This window comes from Myodes glareolus, chromosome 14 (genome assembly GCF_982192425.1).
Source record: "Myodes glareolus chromosome 14, mMyoGla1.1, whole genome shotgun sequence".
Classification (NCBI taxonomy): Eukaryota; Metazoa; Chordata; class Mammalia; order Rodentia; family Cricetidae; genus Myodes; species Myodes glareolus.
In genome coordinates, this window is record NC_142039.1 from 23626429 (window position 1) to 23646027 (window position 19599).

Consider the following 19599-nt stretch of genomic DNA (forward strand, 5'->3'; position numbering starts at 1 on the left):
TTTAACTGTAATTGGCAGTGGAATAGCCATTCTCTATAACAAATTGACAGGAGATAAAAACTTGGGCAGCAATTCAGTGGGTTAGCTTCCCTGTTCCTGTGAGCAGAAAAAGAACCACCACTGCACTGCATACACTGAGGCAATGTCTAAGGAGATGGGCCTAAGAATGCACTTTCAGAAGACAGAGTATGGTGGTCTGAATAAAATGGTCCCCATACATCCACAGAGAGTGGCACTATTAGGAGGTGTGGCCTTGAGGGAGTAGGAGTAACTTTGCTGGAGAAAGTGTATCACTAGGTGGTGGGCTTTAAGGTCTCAGAAGCTCAGACCACACCTAGGGACTCCCAGCCTTCCTGATGGCTCTCTGCTGATCCATATATAGAACTCTCAGCTCCTTCTCCAGCACCATGTCTGATGCGCACCATGCTTCTCACCATGATAATGGGCTAAACCTCTGAAACTGTACACCAGCCCCAATGAAATGCTTTCCTTTGTAAGAATTGCAAAGGAACTAAGGAATAAAACCCTAACTAAGACACAGGGCAATAAGGTACACACTCAGCTGTACATCCTATAGGACAGGTGGGGTACAGGGGCATAAGAACAGATTTTTACAGGCTCCTGAGCAGTAGCAAACATTCAAGCTAATTGGTCAGGAGCTTGAGAAGCCACACCAAAGAGCTAGACATAAGAAACTGTGAAAGACACACGTGGATGGATACATGGGAGTGGTCACAAAATGAGAGGACTTTGTTTTGAGTTAATCAGGGCTAGGGACTAGGAGGACTCTGTAACAGAATAATTTAGCTTATATATCCTAGTCCTGATGCAATGATCCATGATGCTAAAAACTGGACATACAGCATCATTCCAAACAGGAACATTAGCTTATTCCCTTAGGATATTATCTTCAAGGTTTGTCTGTGGTTTAGCATGTATCCTAAGTACTTTCATTTTTATGCCTGAATGTTCTATTGTGTGCATATATCATTTATTTATCCTTTCCACTCATTACGGTGTAGCAATTGGAAGGCTCTGGATTATGTACCCTCTCCCTTTCATTCTGTTAACTTGATGTGTTCACGGACGGGTCTTATTTATTGAACCTACTTTGTGCTCTAGCAGTGAGTCCCTCATAGTTATTATTGTACAAAATCCTTTTAATATGTGACTGAACCTACTTTGTAAGTATCTTGTTGTGAACTGCTACAGATCATATTTATAAGATACTGGTTTATCATTTTTTTTGTATCATCTTCAGCTTTGGTATCAGGGTGATTCTGGCTTTAGAATGAATTAGGGAATATTTCCTTCCTTTCTCTTTCAATCTCTCTTTCTGGAAAGTTGGAGAGTTTGAGTAAGGACTTGTGATAATCTTGAAACACTGGGCATAATTTATCAGTGCAACTGTCTTGTTCAGGCTCAATCTTCTTACTGGCCATAGGCATATGCAGCTCTTCTCACTGCTGTTTGTGTTGGCATGTCTAACACCTGTCATTTGTCTAGCTGATCGACATGCTAGTGTAGCTTCTCACAGTGCTGCTTTAACAATGCATTTACTTTTATATAACTGGTAGTAATGATGGCACAGTAACAGTTTCTCAGAACTTTATCAGTCTTTTATTTAATTTATTGTTGGCTAAGAATCATCACTTTCTTGCATCTACCTCCAGGTTTTCTTTACTTTCTTCACTGGTACCAGCAATTGGCTTTACTTTCTGAACCTTGTCACAAAGCAGTAATATTCTGTATTGTACAAGACGATAGAGATATACCAGTTATATCAAAAGGCAGATGGCACAAGGCATTTATCAATTGAAAGTGGCTAAATTCCTAGCTTTTGTATGACAGCTACCTTCAAACTATTCATATGTGTGCCTAGGAATATTATCAAATTACTTACCATGGTTCCAAGAGGTCATTTATCAAAAGAAGTGTTTGGAATGTTAAGTTGAAAGCTGCCAAAACATTATTTTCATTCAAAATAATCCTGTTTTTAAAATAATTCTCATTTATTTATTATTTTATTATGAATAAAGGAGAAAGAAATCATTATTCTTAATTCCCAAATGGCAGAGTATACTAATACTTAGAATGTAATTTCCGACACACCTTTAAACTTTTAAAAGAGCCAGAGCCAGGCTCCCTACATATGAACAACATAAAAAGAACTAAACATTCACATGGATAAAGATGTTTTTAAATCACCTCTTCTACTTAAAGAACACTTACATAAAAATACAGCTCAGCATTGTTCACCCTAGAACCTTCCTTAGTAATGAAGTCGATGGCCACTTTTGACTTAATGTCAAAAGAAAAAGGCGAGTTTATAGTTGGTAGCAATATAGATGTGAGAAATGCCTTTAAAACAAAACAAAGCATGGGGCTAGGAAAATGGCTCAGAGGTTGAGATCACTATCAGCTCTTCCAGAGGTCCTGACTTCAATTCTCAGCAATCAGGCTCACAACCACCTGGAAGGAGATATGGTGCCCTCTTCTGGCCTACAGGCAGACATGCAGGCAGAATATGGTATACATAGTAAATAAATTAATCTAAAAACAAAACAAAACAAAAAACCCAAAGCAAAGCATTTACCCCTTTACCTATAATATAGAAGAGGCTCTTTAGCAACATTTTATATATATATATATATATATATGTAGATATATGTATGTATATATGTATGTATATGGTTATGTGGTATTTTATTTGAAGAAGCATAATAAACAATCAGTTATAGAATAAAATAAACAATTTCCAACATGAAAATTCAACTACCATCAATATCAAATTAGTAATAAAAGATGTCCAAAATCAAAAGCATAACCTAATGATCATACTATCTTGAGACCACAGTTTTAGTTCATCTGACATTTATTACTTCATACATTCATCTGTTATGTCTGCCGATCACTGACTACACATCAGGCAATATGGCTACATTACTGAACATAGAGGTAAATAAAATAAAACAGATCCCAGCAACAGGACAGGCATCAAATAATACACACTGATTACATTTAGTAAAATCAAAAAGTGGACAGCTGCTGGCAGAATACCATTTTTAATGTGTTTTTCTAGAAAGATAATTTTGAAAATGTCATATTCCAACTCAGTGGTTATCTATCTATTCTGGCTACTAAAAAAAATCATTTGGACAGACAAAAAGAAAAGTAATTCCCACTCCCCAAAAGCAGGTCCATATCACCCATCCCCACTCTCTACCCACACCCCAGCATTTACTGACAAAAACTGGTTTATTCCAAGGACACTAGGCTTTGGATCTAAGAATACTTTTACATTAAAAGAGTACCTAAGTATTTTATATATAACGGAGTTTCAGTTCACTACAGGATGCATATTTGGGGCACCTCTGACTTGTAGGTTTGCTTAGTTTTTGTTTTAAAGAAAAGAAAAAAAAATCCTGCCCAATGTGGGATGCTCATCTGTATGGTATGAACATGTTTTACTAGCAATGGTTAATAAAGAAGCTCTTTTGGCCTATGGCAGGGTATAATATAAGTAGGCATGAAAACTAAAAAGAATGCAGGGAGAAATTCAAGGTATAATCAAGCAGATGCATTTAGCTGCTGAAGGAGAAAGACTCCTTCACTTTACCAGTAAGCTAGAGCCTTATGGTGATACATAAAATAATAGAAATGAGGTAATTTAATATGTAAGAGCTAGCTAGAAATATGCCTGAACCACAGGCTAAATGGTGTTGTAATAAATATAGTTTCTGTGTGATTATTTGGGTCTGGGTGGCTGAGAAATGAACGTGTACTCTCATTTACATAATGGCACCCAATGTGGGAAATGAACCCATGACCCTGAGATTAAGAGTATTGGGCTCTAAAATGAAAGTGCAGTCTCTGATTACATAATGGTGCCCAAATGTTTGGGGCTACCCAGTATGACCTGCGACCTACTTCAGTCTGGGTGCTTGTACGTCCACCTGGGATTAGAAGAAATGTAGCTGAGAGCACACCATGGCTGAGCACTCTCCACCTAGGCAAGTGGTGGATCAGGTCTGCTGGGCGTGCACAGGCAGGAAAAGCATGGCGTATTCCTGCTGTCATACACAGAGACATTTCCAGGCCATGCAGTGTGCTGCATGGCAGATTTAGCTTTTACTCAGAAAAAAAAGGCTTATGTGTTGCATGCTGCTTCCCAGAGTTGAGGTGGTAAGCACGGCTCCCACCCAGCAGTTCCAGAGATGGTGGTGAATGTACCTCTGCCATGTTAAAAGACTGAAAGAGGCAGACCCAGCCTCCAGCACCACCATGACCACACTGCTTACTATTTTAAAAGTGCTCCTTATCAGAAAAGGATTTCAGATACACAATAGGGCAGATTCAGACAAAAGACCTCTAAACAAGGCACAGTGTGTTTAAAAAGTGTACTTAGGCTTGGGAGAGAGAAGAAAAAGAGCATAGACAGTTGCAAAAAGAAATAGTTTTAAAAAATAAAACGAAGTCTTTAAAGAGACAGTAAAAGTAATATGAAAACGCCACATAAAACTAGCAGGTGGTGCATATACCTGCAGAGGCAGCCAGATTTCTGTGAATTCAAGGCCAGTCTGGTCTACAAGAGCTAGTTTCATAACAGGCTTTGGAAGCTACAGAGAAACCCTGTATCAAAAACAAAACAAAACAAAACAAAACAAAAAAAAACCAACCAACTAACCAACCAACCAAACAAAAGATGAAAAGTACTTCACCCAAAACAGCAGGAAGCAGTTTGGAGAAAGCTATACCCAAATTCCCAAAATGATTATTCATAAATGTTTATTTTCATTTAAAAGGGGTTGGGTATAAATTGTTAATGGTCACAGTCAATCTTTTTTTTTAAAAAAATGGGGAGATATCATATAAAGATGAATACTTTACATTGGTATGAATCTTGGTTTATTGATGCAAATTCAAGGCCCATTTGTTATATGTATATTTCTACTCTTGTTTAAGGTATTAAGGTTTTACAGCTCATTTAAAAATGCAATGTATAATTAAAGATTATGGATTAATAGACAGTCATTTACAATAGTCAAACTTTGTAATTATGTTTTCTAGATATACAGAGATATATTTCAGTTAGATGATCTTCAACACTTCAAAGACCTACAGAATATGGCATTTAAAATATTTTAAGAACTTAGACTTTTCTTGACAGTGAGACATGTCTGCTTCTGGCAGTACTAATCTGCTTCAAGAGGATAATGGGCATTGAAGAGGCTCCTTATGGAGTTTACTAGCCATTTGGGCAAGACACTGCTCTTGCCTGGACTGTTTGATGGTGTGTTGTATAAGCTGGACACCCAGGACCCACAAAAAATAACTACTGAACTTGCCAAAAGAAGGCAAGACAGTCCTTCAGGGCTCCTGATTCATGAAAGAGTCTTCCAGACATTCTGCAGGACACAGAAGAAAGTGACTGATAAACTGCCAATATAGGCAAAATAGTCTTTCAAATTTCTTGCTTCATGGAAAAGTCTGCCAGATACTATGGGCATATAGGCTGAAGATGGATGACTCAATGTTACAAAAGAAAGTTGGGTGACTGCCCAGACAAAGAGATGTCTCTGTCATTTCTAGATCTTTGGAAGTTGCTTATAATGTACTTCCTGTTTACTTAGGTAATAGTATATCCTTCTGGGGTCTCTGATGGAGTTGAAGACATATAGTTTTCCTTAGTTATGATAAAAGATACATTTAATATGAAAATTTTGACTCACAAAAATAGATAGAATATTTTCTTTAATTATGCCAGATACAAAAGACTAAATATTGTAACTGTAATTCTTGCTTGATACCTGTTTTGTTATATGTAATTTTACTATGTTAAATTTAAAGTCTTCCTTTTTATTTAGACAGAGAAGTAGAGATGTGGGATTGTCTTCTGTTTGCTATGAATATGTTTTATTAGCATTGGTTAATAAAGAAGCTCCTTTGGCTTATGGCAGAATATAGGTAGGCAGGAAAACTAAAAAGAATGCAGCGAGAAAGAAGGTGGAGTCAGGCAGATACCATGTAGTTGCCAAAGGAGAAAGACTCTGGAACCTTACTGGTAAGCCAGGGCCTTGTGGCAATGCATAAATGAATAGAAACGGGCTAATTTAAGATGTAAGAGCTGGCTAGAAATATGCCTGAACCCTTGGCTAAACAGTGTTGTAATTAATACAGTTTTTGTGTGATTATTCAGGTCTGGGTGGCAGGGAAATGAACACGCAGTCTCCATTTGCACCTACCCAATATTTAACACTTGGGAAGTTTACCACAGTTTCCACTCTGATGAGTCTTGCTCATTGCAATGGGCTGGAGCCCAGAAGTAGTGCTCCCTTGTTCTTATGACTATCTCCGCTACTACCTTCTTTGTTTGCACAGATCATGCCTAGCTCTTTACTACTTATACCTTACCACTGTTTTGAGAACGCTATTCCTCTCATACTTAACCAAGAAGAAGAAGCACAAAGAGGGTGTCTTAGGATTGCTATGAAAAGACACAACGACCAAGGCAATTCTTGTATAAGAAACATTTAATTGGTGCTTGCTTATAGTTTTAGAGTGTTAGTTCCTCATCATGGCAAACAACATGGTGGTATGCAAGCAGGCACGGTGCTGAGAAGTTGCTGAGAGCTTTACATCCTGATTAGCAGGCAGCAGAGAGAGAAAGGGAGGGAGGGAGGGATAGGAGAGAGAGAGAGAGTGGGAGGGAGAGAGAGAAAGAAGGGAGGGGCTAGTAAGGGCTTTTGAAACTTCAAAGCTTACTCTCAATGACACACCTCCTCTAACAAGGTCACATCTTAATTTAAGCTTTTCAAACTGTTCATTAACTGGGGACTAAGAATGAAATATTTGAGTCTATGGGAGGCATTCTCATTCAAACCACCAGAGGGTACCTGTAGACAATACTGTTCTGTTTTGTATTTAAAAAGATGCAGTGAATGCCTTTTCCCCTCCCAAACTCAACCCTCATCATTCCCACAGCATAGGAATGAAGTGCTATTGGTACACATTAAAATGTTTTTCTTTACATGGCAGCATGGCTTACCTTCAGATCAAGGCTGCTAAGGCTTACAACATCATCATCTTTCTCTCTTCGCTTTCTTTTCTATAAGGAAAAAAAAAGATTTGATTTATACATAGAACTAAATGTTACTGTAATTAAACAAAGATTCCATACAACTAGAAAAAAAAATCATTCCAAGGAGCTGCAGCAGTTAAGAATGCTGGTTGCTCTTTCATTGGACAGAACTTCTGGTCCCAGCACCTATGTCAGCAGCTCACAACCACCTGTAACTCCAGCTCCACACTGGACAGGGACACACACACACACACACACACACACACACACACACACAATAAATATTTTAAAAAGGAAAAAGTATATTGACTAGGGAAACTTACAAATTATCTCTGGAATATGCACTGCCTAAACAATACCAATTACAAGACTAATTGCTCTCTTGTTGAAGTCATTCCACAACACTAAAACCTTACGTGTATTTCAGACTAGAACTCATGTAAGTTATGAGACATCTGCTCAGAAAAGGAAAATATTTTATATAGAAACACAGCAAGTTTTATGAAAGGAACTTATTGTTTATCGAGGGGTGAGGGAAGTGTTTGTGTGTGGGGTGTCTTCTTCTCATAGCCCAAACTTGAATTTATTGCCTGAAGCAGGATTTATCAAATGGAAGAGGAACATCTATGTCCTGGAATGGCCCGGGTAATCATTTAGCTCTGCCAGGTGCCAGGGGTAGCATAACTGTGTACATGTCTATCATTTATAGTTCTTAATCAATTATGCAAAAACATCATTAAGTTGCATTTCATCATTCCACATCTCAAAATAATTTAATAAATTCCTTGGGACCCAGACTAGCTCTTGCAAACACCTAAAACTAACTATCTAAGGTTCTCTTCAGTTCCTGGCCCCATGAGAAGAGAAGGCTTGGAGTTCAATTAGAATTGAACAAAATAGTTAAAAGAGAAAAGAAAACTTCTGAATAGATGCAGGGGGAATAACAGAGCCAGAGAGCAGAAAAAGCAGCCCCCATGGAAATGAGAGGAAGTCTGTGATGTTAGAAAAGTCATCTAAGCCCTTTTCAAAAGGGAAAGAAACAAGAGAAATTAATTTAAGTGGAAAAAAAACAATCTCAAATTCAAATCCTATAAAAATCATTCTGTGGGAAGTAGAGAGATGGTTCAGCTGATAAGAGCACTTGATGGTCTTGTAGGGGACCCAGATTTTATTCCCAGCACCCATACGATGCTTTATAACCATCCATAACTCCAGTTCCTGGGGATCTAATACCCTCTTCTGACCTCCATGGGCACCAAGCAGGAATGTGGTACATATGTAAGCAAAACACACATAAACAAAATGAACAAATCTAATTAAAACCAACCTCCCCAAACTAAAATTACTCCAGGGTGTGGGAGGGAGGGAAGGAGCAAAATACCACACTATTAGGCAGTGAAGGCACGTCAGATTTTTTTTTTTTTAAAAAAAAATCACCATTCTCAACTGAGTTTAACAGGCACTGGAAAATGATATAAGAAATGAAGGAACATTATAAATCAGAACTGGGAAAAACTTCAGAACCAAAGTGATAGATTTTAAGTCTTTATTTACTTGAAGATCATGTTAAAAAAAAAAAAAAGAGGAAGGTATGAATGATGTGATCATGGCTTTGCAAAGCCAGCTAACCCCAAGTCCTAAGTATTTTTACCTGTTTGGGGAACCTGTATATTAAAAGGCAAACAATTGTAATGAAAACTAGAGCAATATGTGTGGAGTTGCTGACATGGGTCAGGAGACACTGAGATGCACAAGCCTCCATGGGGAAGTAAAGGAAGAATATGAGAGAAAAAGCACATGACCATTTGAGTTGGCACATTTCAGGTGTGCCCACAGGAACAGAGAAAGCTAACAGGATTTGATATGGTGTACTGTTGCTCTTTTCAAATACCTTCAGGTTTTATTTATTTAGATCTATCTAGAAGCTACTTTTGTTAACATGCAGCATGTGTCATACAATCAGCTGCCTCTTCCTACCCTAACACTGTTTGCCAAGAGTCCTATTCACTGGTTATCATACCAGTGGATAGAGAAAATCCTCAAACGTTTGGGTGTTGTGGTTTGGGTATGAAATGTTCTGTGCAAGCTTTTGGCAATAAAGGACTAAATAAGGTTGTCAAATAGGGCTTTAGAAGTTCTGCTTCATGGTATACTCAGAGCACAACTGAGCTGTGCAGGAAAATGAAAGACAGCCCAGGGATAGATCCCAATGTTTTGAAAATCCAGTTATCTACTCACCAAAGTGAAGTCCCAGTGAGGGCCAGGTGTTAAAAACGTGAAGGAGCTGCCTCTCCGAAGGGAGCATCTATTGACAGAAGAGTCAGATAAACAGAGTAAGTTCAATGTAGTAAGGTGACCAGCAGATAAAAAGCCATCATGTTTGCAGTCTCCAAACTAGTTAAAACAGTGATCCAGGGTCAGCAGGAGAGCACACCGTCCTTCTGGCCAGCATACACACATAACAAGGCATATGCTGTCCCCAGAATCTCTACACTGAAAAAAGACTATATAAAATTAATGGAGGGACAACTATTAAAAAATAATTCTCCAAAGCAAACAGAGTTCATCTTGGGAATATATACACAACTCAACAATATAAAATCTATTAATATACAACAACAGTTTTAAATTTTATTAATAATAAAAAACAGCAAGTGAATTTATAACTACATTTGGTACAATTCAAAACTTATGTCCATATTTAAAAATAAATGAAAAACTAACATATTAAAGCCAAAATATTATTTACATGAATGCAAATTTTTTGATTTTTAACAATTAGAATTAAAGCAAGAGAGTCCCGTTACAGAATCTACCTTTACTTTTCTAAAATACAGGCCTGTATATACACAAGATAGAAATATCTGTATTTACAAATATGTTTAAAAAAAATCACAACACACAGCACAGGTTTATCACTTGAGGATATAGAATGTGGAACAAAGATGGTTTTCCTCTCATGTGGATAAACGGCAGCCAAATAAGGAGAACAGAAGCAAGGGAGTTAAGTTGTCATCACTTGCCCTTTGGCAGAGGCTCAAAAAAGTAAGAGGAGTGTGACCTTTATATCGGAACAAAAAGGGGGGGGGGGGAGGGGAGAGCTCAGGTATAAAATGGATGGAGCTGACATGGGGAAGCTGTTGGTTGAAGTGCTAATCTATTGTGACCGGAGAGAAGGTATGTATTTGGCCTTTTTTGGTTATAAATGTAAGGCTGAAGAGATGGCACACTGGTTAAGAGCACTTGCTACTCTAGTAGAGGACTTGGGATCCCAACACCCACATGGTTCACAACCACCTGGAACTAGAATTCCTAGGATCTGATGTCCTCTTGGCCTTCATGGACACTAGACACATAGTGCGCATACACACATGCAAGCAAAATACAAATTTTATTTTAAAAAAATCTTAAAAAACAATTTAAGACATAACAGGACAAAAATTGAATGTAGACGGTTACTAATAAATTTCTAGCTATTTTAGACCAATTGTTATACAAGTTATTATTTAGCTTCTTGGCCAGGTCATGATCTATTTTTAAATATGACTCTTACCATGCCTCTCATGCACATTCTTTTTTTACCATACATTTCCATAACATTACAGATGGCCAAAGCTTCAAGCTGAAGTCAAGTACAAGGATTCCTATACTTTTCTATGTTAAATAGAAAGCAGAAGTCTGCATTTCAGAAAGGACAATAAAGGAAACATGGCTAGCAGAAAAGCCTCACCAGAGAACAGTACAGTTGGCTGTTAAGATAGTTTAGCCTGTAAAAGGCACCAGTCACCAAAGTTGTCACTCTACGTTTGATCCTGGATGAAGCTGTCAGATGAAAAAACCTTTTCCTCCCTAAGGTGCTTTTGGTCATGCTGTTTATCACAGCAACAGAAAGCCAACTAGGAAAAGTATGATGGAGAATTATAAGACCAAAGCTATAAATTAATTACATACAACTATACTAATTTTAGAATTTGATGTCTGACAGTTGGAAACAAAAACTAGCTCTTGAGAATCTTTAAAAAGCTAACTGGAAATTACATTCAGTCTGATGGGAAGATTCTTCTGAGCACTACTGACAATCAGCTCACTGCAGTGACTCCTCTCCCATTTCAATAACACATTTCTACTTATTTTAAACATCATGGACAGAATAAACTGAAATAATAAGCTGTACCTAGAAAACGTGGGTGACAGTGCCAACTTCCAAAATTTTTGAAGAGACATACTCTTCTATTTTCCCCTTCTAAGTAAGAGTTAGACTCAAAATATAATCACTATTTTAAGTCTTTTTTAAAAAATATTTATTTATATTTTACATACATTGGTGTTTTGCCATGAGTGTTGGGTCTCCTGGAACTTTTTTTTTTTTTAAATTTTATTTATTATGTACACAGTGTTCTGTCTCCATATATACCTGCATGCCAGAAGAGGGCACCAGTGAGCCACTATGTGGTTGCTGGGACTTGAACTCAGGACCTCTGGAAGAGCAGTCAGCGTTCTTAACCTCTGAGCCATCTCTCCAGTTCTACTATCTTAAGTCTTGTGGAACAAAATCCAGTTTCATAAAACATTAAGAGCATATGTGGTTTTTCTAGAAGAAACATTGAACAACTCACTTCCAAAGGGACGAAGACTGAAATGCAGAGCTGCGGAGCATCAGCATCTATCCAAAGGACATAATATTATTTTACATACCAAAGTGATTAAAGCATTTAAGGCAGAAGATAAACTAACACATTAAGGAGCCAGTTTGGCTCATTAAGCTGTGTCTTCCTTAACTCCAGCGTGCCTTCACTGGGCCTCTGACATCCTTCCTTTCCTACGATGTGCTCCTGAGCAGGGTAAAGTATAGTACACTTCATCAGTTTTAGCAGAAATGAAGCATACGAGTGTTTCACCTGTCTGTAAGTGCATCACATGCAAGCAGTGCCTGTGGAGGTCAGAAGAAGGTATCAGATTCCCTGGAACAGGAGTTACATCTGTCACATGGGAGCGGGAATCAAAATCTGATCCTCTGACAGAGCAACAAATACTCTTTCACAGCTGAATCATCTTTTCTAGTGCTCTTCAGCCCCACTGGTACCTTGTGTTTTATCCTTTCTTGCCCTTGAGATCCTTGACTCCTTTTCTTCTCACCCTTGCCTTCTCTTTGCTTACTTCCCTCAGCGTATCTGCTTACTCCTGCACAAGAGATTTCTCCAAAGTTGTGTCCCTTTGATCATTCGTGCTTCCCTGTTGGAGTGACATTTCTTGTAATACACACCATGCACTCATTCTCCAACCAGTGCTAGCCACTGGTTAAAATGCTCATCATTTTCCATCCAGGTTGCTAAAGGCTGCTCTTTTTGTTTTTAAATCTGTGTAAACACTAAGCTTTTGGACCATAAATACGAAATATTCTGTATATAAGCACTTTTTAAGGAAACAAGTTTTTATAAGATTTAGAGTGCCATGAACCCCAGATGCTATTTATTTTTTAAATGAAAAATATCCACATGCTTGCATCACTGGCTTGTTTAAAGTCTCCCAGTAGTTCCTATCACCTACCATGACATACTGAACCTCTTCACAATGAGGCTTTTGCCTCAGTATAATTTCTAATTACTTCCTCTTCCATAGCCTTACTTTAGGATCTGCAGCTACAGTGAATGGTTACACACACCCAGAATTCAGCATGCCCATTTGTTTCAGGGTCTTTTACATAAGTGAAGTTATTAATCTATCTACCTGCTTACTTATTAATCTGCTTTGTGTGACAAGGTTTCTTCTTCTTCTTCTTTTTAAAGATTTATTTATTTATTATGTATACAACATTCCTTCCATGTATGCTTGCATGCCAGAAGAGCGTGCCAGATCTCATTATAGATGGCTGTGAGCCACCATGTGGTTGCTGGGAATTGAACTCAGCACCTCTGGAAGAGCAGTCAGTGCTCTTAACCTCTGAGACATCTCTCCAGCCCGGCAAGGGCTCTTCTAAGATGACCTTGAACCTCTGATCTTCCTACCTCTACTTTCAGGGTGCCATGATTACAAGAATGTGCCAGCATGCCCAGTAGTAGGAAGTGCTGGGGATCAAACCAGGGCCTTATGTATGCTAGACAAGCACTCTACTTACCGGGCTATCTCTCCAGCCTTATAGTCATCCACTCATTATGCACCCCAAACCAACAATCCTCCTGGACTCAGGGATTGCAACAGAGTTATTTCCTGTCTTCTCTAGGCAGGATGGAGTATTCCTTTTATTTGCATCTATGCCACTGTCTATCACTAGAAGCTCTTACCAAATACTACTTAGCTTCCTTATTTGTTCCTACTAGATTACTTCCCATCTCTAATTCTTTATATCTGGCATTCATTTATTTTCTGAATAAATCACACATTTTTTTTTGAACCCACTGCAAACTATTCTCAGCTCTATATTCAGAGTAAGAAGGGGTTAAAGCCTGACCAATTCTTATTTGAAAGGGCTGAAAGCAGCTAATCACGGTAGTACACATTGGTAACCCCAGCACTCTTGAGGTAGAGGCAGGAGGCTCAGGAGTTCAAGGTTATCCTTGACTATATATTGAGTCCCAGGCCAATTTGGGGAGGTTTGGCTTCAAAACAAGTGAATGAACAAAAAAACCAAACCCAAAAGTCTGAAAAATGTATAAAAGAATTTAATACACTCAACCAATTTAACACTCTTAAAAATATGAATGGATAAACACTCTCTAATGTAGTGTTGAGTACGAACACCTGTATGCACAGCCACTAGCAACATATACCATACACATGAGCGTGTGTTCATACCATTTCCTCTAACTTCCTTCCTAATTTGCTAAATTAAACTTGAAATTCTTTCAAAAATATTTTTACATTTCTGTATGTATGTGTGTACAGGCTAGAGAACAACTTGGAGGTGGACTCTCTCTTTCCACTATGTGAGTACTGAAGATCGAACTCAGGTCAGTCTTGTCAGAACATGCCTTTAGCTGTTGAGCCAGCTCCTTGGCTTGGATCTGAAGGTCTTACAATGACTATCCACCAGGCACTAACTACTACAAGATCCCCTCTGTCACTCCACTTCCCACATGCCCCCCTTGCTTTACTTCACCCTCCTCACCTGTTTGGAAGTTCCCTGAGGTACCCAGAATTCTTCTTCCCAGATGAGCACTTGCTGCTCCTCTATGCTCAGAGAAGTTTCTTCCAAATTCCCACATCTCCATCCCTCCCTTCTCTCCAACTGCATTATCAAGAAACTTTCCCTGTGATCTCCAAAAAATAGTAGTGATCTCTATGCCTCTCACGAGGCTTTCATTCACTTCATGTGACCAGCCTTCCCCAAGAGAATCCCAACTTCCCAAGAGCAAGAGCTCCAGCTATTTGTGTTCTAGAATCCCCACTATCTACAATAGTGCCTTTGTCTGGGCAAGTGCAACAGTATCACTGAATGAGTGCAGAACTGCCTCCATCCATCTTTCGGAATCTCTCCTCTTTTCCCCCCCTTTTAACTAGTCTTTCCCGATTTTCCTAACTCTCAGTCTCAAGGATGACTTCCTCTGCATGCTGACTTCTTCTTAAACACAGGATGAGAGGACATTTCAGAAGGTAACAATTCAGGTAAATATTACCTTAAACTTCAAACTAATAAACAATTTGCACCAAGTGAAAGAATCTAGCTCTTTACGGAGTTACTTAACACACTGGGTTTACCCATGCGTTGGTAATGAAAGTAAGGTATTCCTCAAAACCATATGGCATAACTGGACAGAAAGTTATATAAAAGTTTAAGATCATATCAAGTGATCTGGGTGTGGAGGTATACACTATAATTCCTAGCACTGGGGAGGCCAAGGAAGAAAGACCAGCTTTTAGGCAGAAAGGTTTGGTGCCTGCTCAGGTGACAATTCTCCTCCTCAGCATCATTATCCCGAGGTTTGGTCTGAGCACCTGCAGCCTGCTAGTTTTAGTAGAGAACAGCTCGGTGGAGAAGGACGGTGTGAGTTTCTGCTCAGCTTCCTCACATGGTGAGTTCTGGGATGATCAAGTTACACAGTGAGAACCTGCCTCAGAAACAAAGCCACCACCACCAAACCTAAAGCTATGGCAAGTGGGACGTGGGCTTCTGAAAAGATGGAGCAGATACAGGATGGTCACCTTCAAAGATAAAAACTGACAGACAAGATTTGTGTGGAGAGTTCTTCGTGAAGGCCCATGCTAAGCACTGAGGTCCACCAATGACTTATGTGAAGCAGAAACTATGGTATCCTCACTGAACAGACACCGAGCTCATACAAAGTTATGTGATCCGACACTTCATCCGAGTCCCTCATTATGATGGCAAACACTATATTCAGTAATTTAAAACAATTTTCATATTTCACAGGTCAAAATAATTGCAGAGCAGCACAGACAAATGCCATTCCAATTTGATAATATTGTGATTTCCATGGCCTCTCTTTCAGATGCAGTTTTCTAAAATCAATCTAACGTCCACCTTTTCCAGACATACAGAAATGAAGACACAGAATATGGAATGTGCTAATAATCGAAAAGTCAGGGAGTGTCTTTCTCTAATCTCTTCGTTCCGGGAGCCTGGCCTATTCTGGTCTGGAAAAAAAACCATTTCATTTCAAACAGCCGCTTTTAGGCTTAAAGGGCTGGTGCCTGTTCAGGTGACAATCACTCCCCTCACCACAGGTTCCAAGACAGTCCGGGTCTGCTAGAGTCGCGTAGAGGACAGCTCTTGTGCAGAAAAGTATGGCTTCCCAGGAAGGGGTTAAAGGAGACTGTCAACAAGTCCAATGGGTCCGCCCCTTCTAAGCAGCGCCGAGCAGTCGCTGTTTGGGGCCTCAGCTCAGGGCTGGCGAGTCCTCGGAGCCTCCGGCCTGGCAGCAAGCAGCACACTCACCTCCCGTGGGTTCCCGCATTTCTGCCCGGCCTTCCCCTACCTCCCTGCTCCATTCTCAGTGCGCGGTGAGCTCCCGCCTCCCCCGGAGCGTCCACCCCTTTCAGAGTCTCTAGATTCCATGCCTGGTGCTCCCCATCCACCCACTTCCCGGGTCCCCGGGATCCAGCTCTGGCTCTCCCCAGTCACTTCCTGCACACTCACCTCCCGTCCGCCGCCGGCCCGGGTGTGTCGGCCGGAGGCCCTGCGGCTCGGTCCTCGCAGAGCACTGAGGCCCTGCGGCTTCTCCTCCGCGGCCGGGACTGCTTCTGAGCCGTTGGCTCTGGCTCCATGTCCGGGGAAAGGGGGTGGAGCGGTGGCCCAGTGCCCGGGAGACCGACCGTGGCGGGCACAGTGCCCGCCAGCTTCTGCGAGGCAGTATGTTGCCTTCTAGCAGAGAGCTGCTACCGCCATCATCCGGGGATTTGAAAATGGCGGCGGCCCAGCGGTCAGCCAATCAGAGAGCGGGTAGCGGTTGCTAGGATATGTTGAGTCCCGCCCCAGTCCCGAGGACCTCACAGTCCGCTCCTGGAAACCTGAGGCGAAAGGCAAGAGAAATTAGCATTAGCAGGGTGAAAGTTAGGGGTTTTCTGAATCTCCCAAAGTCAGTCTTTATTCACTTTTGCTGCAGGCCAGAAAAACGGATAGAAAGCTGTTTACCAGATGTTGCTTAGCGTTAGATAGGTTGAAAGGAAAACAAGGTGCAGTGGTCTTTTAAAGACTAAGTTATTCTTGTGGGATATATGCCCACTTGCCAAAAGAAGTACCCGTGTCCTCACTTATGCCTCCAGATAACCAGTGAAGTCTAGCTATGTCCTCCTGTCTTCCAGTGCTTCCTCTGCTAGCAAAACTGAAAATGTGCGGCATGAAACAAAAGGACAGTTCTCAGGTTATTTTATGAAAACTGGTAAATAAAAAGTTCTTTATTTTAAATATTGATAACAGCCTTAAATGTAGTCTCTTATTTTTGTGGGAGGTTATCCTAAAAAATAACGCCATATGTGCAGGAAGATGTTAATGGCTTTGTATATAATAGAAAAATTAACGGCAATCCAAGTGAGTGATTGGGAGATGTCCAAATACAAATCATTGACTGGAAAGACTATCTTCAGCCTCTGAAGAAATAGTCTTCCCCAGGGAAGAACACACCAATTGGCCATCTAATACCAAGTAGTCAGCCCTGAAAACATATACAAGTAACATCATACAGACTGAACAGGCTATATTTATGTATTTAGGAACATATATGTATATATGTATATATGTATATGTATGTAACAATAATTAATGAAAAAAAGAGACCACAAATTTGAAAGAGAGCGAGAAGATGTATAAGGGAGGGCTAGGAGGGAGGGAAGGAAAGGAGGTAAATGATGTGATTATAATCTCAAAAAATAAAAGAAATAATTAAAAATAAAAGGTATGACAGGTGATGGTGTCATGTGCCTTTAATTCCAGCACCCAGGAGGCAGAGGCAGGTGGATCTCTGTGAGTTTATAGCCTGCCTGATCTACAGAGTGAGGTCCAGTGGAGCCAGATCCAAACAGAGAAACCTTATCTTGAAAAAAAAAAGTATGTAATAAAATTAAACATTTTAATTTTAAGTAAAAACATGAACTATAGAACTGTGCTGGCTAGGTTTATGTCAACTTAACACAAGCAATAGTCACCTGTGAGGAGAGAACCTCCACTGAGAATATGCTGCTATAATATCAGGCTTTAGGCAAGCCTGTAGAACCTTTTCTTAATCAGCGATTGATGAGGGAGGGTCCTGCCCGTTGAGGGTGGTGCTGTCCCATGGCTGGTGGTCCTGGGTTTTATAACAAATCAGGCTTAGCAAGATATGAGGAGCAAGCTAGTAAGCAGCAGCACCCCTCCATGGCCTCTACTCAGCTTCTGCCTATAGGTTCATGACTCTCTTGAGTTCCTGTCCTGACTTCCTTTGGTGATGAACTGTGATGTGGAAGTATAAAATAAACCCTTTCCTCCCCAACTTTGTCTCAAAAAAATCAAAACCAGCCCCTTAAAGAAAATGGTATTTTTTCTTTCTTTCTTTTCTTTGGGGGAAACCCAAAGGTGGGGTGGGTGTGGACCTGGGAAGACTGGGAAGTGAGTGTGATCAGGGTGCATTATGTGAAACTTCCAGACAATCAATAAAAATATTATATCAGAAAAAGCAAAAAACTAAACCAGGGCTGGAGGGATGACTCATCAGTTAAGAGTATTAGATGATCTTGTAGAAGATACAAGTTTGGATCTTAGTACCCACATTGGACAGCTCACAGCTATCTGTAACTCCAGCTCTAGCTTAATTGGATGCCTTCTTCTTACCTTCGTACATAAGGTACAGATTAGTGGAGATGGGTTAAATTAAGATGTAAGAGTTAGTCAATAAGAAGATAGAGCTAATGGGCCAAGCAGTGATTTACTTAATACAGTTTCTGTGTGGTTATTTCAGGAGTCCTGGAAGCTGGGAAACGAACAAGCAACATGGCAGTGGCTTACTGGCAAAGTTTCGGCATGCCTGTTTCTGGCAGTGGCTCCATGGCTTCTCCTTAACTTCACCTCTTTTCTCCCAGCATTCAGTTTAGTTTTCCCTGCCTAGCTTTACTCTACCCTATCACAGGCTTAAGACAGTTTTTTTTTATTAACCAATGGCATTCAAAGCATACAGAGGGGAATCCCACATCACTTCCCAAAGAAAATAAATATAAAAAAATAAAATACTATATTAACAAAATAATCACAAACATCTAGAAATTTCTCTCATGTCTGGGAGTACTACTGGATGAGGTGCATGTGTGGAAGATGATGGTAAAAAGAGTACATCTGACCAAGCACGGTTAGCACTCAGGAGGTCAAGGTAGGGTGACTGTGAATTGAGTTTCACATGGTCTACATAGTAATATCCTGCCTTAGAAAAGAGAGAAGACAAAGCAAAATGTTTGCTTTTTTGTTTTTTCTAAGTACTTAGTGTTGACCTATATAGCCATACCGTACTGAATGTGTTTGATTTTGTCTGTATTTAAAATAGTTTGAACCTGTTTCAAGGAGAAGGTACTTGTGAAACATGTATGAAACAGAAAGGTTTGATTTGGTTCAGTGGTTAGGAGTGTTAGTTGCTCTTGCAGATGACCAACATTTGGTTCCCAATACCTTTCTGACTATTGCCCCAAATGTTCTCATTTTCCCCATTAATGTTGACTCAATTCTTAATATTAGAAGAAAAATTTTGGAAGACATTTGTGAGGGCTGGGAAGATAATGAGCAAAGCGCTTACTGCAAAAGCGTGAGAGCTCGAGTTGCACCCGTGTTGAACTTGTTATACCAGGGGGGTGGTTTGAATAAAAATAACCCCCATAGTCGTATAGACTGGAGTACTTGGTCACCAGGGAGTGGCACTATTTGAGAGGATTAGGAGGTATAGTCTTATTAGAGCAAGTATGTCACTGGGGATGGGCTTTGTGGTTTCAAAAAGCCCCTTCCAAGCCCAGAGTTTCTCTCTTCTATTGCCTATGCATCTGGATGTAGAACTCTTGGCTACTTTTCTAGCACCATGTCTGCCTGGGTGCTACCATTTTTCCCTCTG

At 40.0% G+C, this 19599-nt stretch overlaps 1 protein-coding gene and 1 long non-coding RNA gene across 2 annotated transcripts in view; one reads left to right on the forward strand and one right to left on the reverse strand.

Moving 5' to 3' along the window:
• Positions 1 to 16318, reverse strand: part of Net1 (neuroepithelial cell transforming 1) — a 34568-nt gene extending 18250 nt beyond the window's left edge. Inside the window, exons 1-3 of the mRNA XM_048460667.3 lie at positions 16176 to 16318; positions 9320 to 9386; positions 7049 to 7108 (exon numbers count right to left, since the gene is read on the reverse strand). Coding sequence (XP_048316624.3) covers positions 7049 to 7108; positions 9320 to 9386; positions 16176 to 16303 — 255 coding nt within the window. The 5' untranslated portion in view covers positions 16304 to 16318. The remainder of the gene's footprint in view (positions 1 to 7048; positions 7109 to 9319; positions 9387 to 16175) is intronic.
• An 89-nt stretch (positions 16319 to 16407) lies between these two features.
• On the forward strand, positions 16408 to 18930 carry LOC146891950 (uncharacterized). The gene is made up of 3 exons (XR_015005053.2): positions 16408 to 16917; positions 17469 to 17582; positions 18469 to 18930. It is a non-coding gene; the product is annotated as an uncharacterized LOC146891950 (long non-coding RNA).
• The last annotated feature ends 669 nt before the right edge of the window (positions 18931 to 19599 follow it).